The sequence below is a fragment of the Cynoglossus semilaevis genome, chromosome 18 (genome assembly GCF_000523025.1).
Source record: "Cynoglossus semilaevis isolate Cse_v1.0 chromosome 18, Cse_v1.0, whole genome shotgun sequence".
NCBI lineage: Eukaryota > Metazoa > Chordata > Actinopteri > Pleuronectiformes > Cynoglossidae > Cynoglossus > Cynoglossus semilaevis.
In genome coordinates, this window is record NC_024324.1 from 1,072,595 (window position 1) to 1,072,950 (window position 356).

Below are 356 nucleotides of genomic sequence, written 5' to 3' on the forward strand. Positions count from 1 at the left end.
CGAGGGGGGGAAAGGGGGGGGGCAAAAAGACTGAGAGAAAAACCAGAAGCCCAGCAGCTCAGAGGACGGCCCTGATCCCAGCAGGCCTGTGTGTGTGTGTGTGTGTGTGTGTGTGTGTGTGTTGTTCAGGACTCACCGATGACGACCGTGGTTATCTGCTCTCGACTGGCTCCGTGTTTGTTCCTCACCTCACAGATGAAGGTGGTGTTGACGGCGTCGTCCACTTTCCTCACCACTAACTTGTTACCGTCCACGACCACCGTGTCCGGCAACAAACCCGACGCCCTGGAGGGGAGGAAAAAAAAAAGAAAAAGATTTTAATCTCTTCTCTAGTGATTCCAAACGTAGATCCCTCT

At 53.4% G+C, this 356-nt stretch overlaps 1 protein-coding gene across 3 annotated transcripts in view; it reads right to left on the minus strand.

Annotated features, from left to right (window-relative positions):
• Positions 1–356, minus strand: part of pvrl2l (PVR cell adhesion molecule related 2 like) — a 123,527-nt gene that overhangs the window by 77,102 nt on the left and 46,069 nt on the right. For all 3 annotated transcript variants that reach the window (XM_008330978.3, XM_017041103.2, XM_017041106.2), the window contains one exon: positions 137–285. In XM_008330978.3, the coding sequence (XP_008329200.1) occupies positions 137–285 (149 nt within the window). The remainder of the gene's footprint in view (positions 1–136; positions 286–356) is intronic.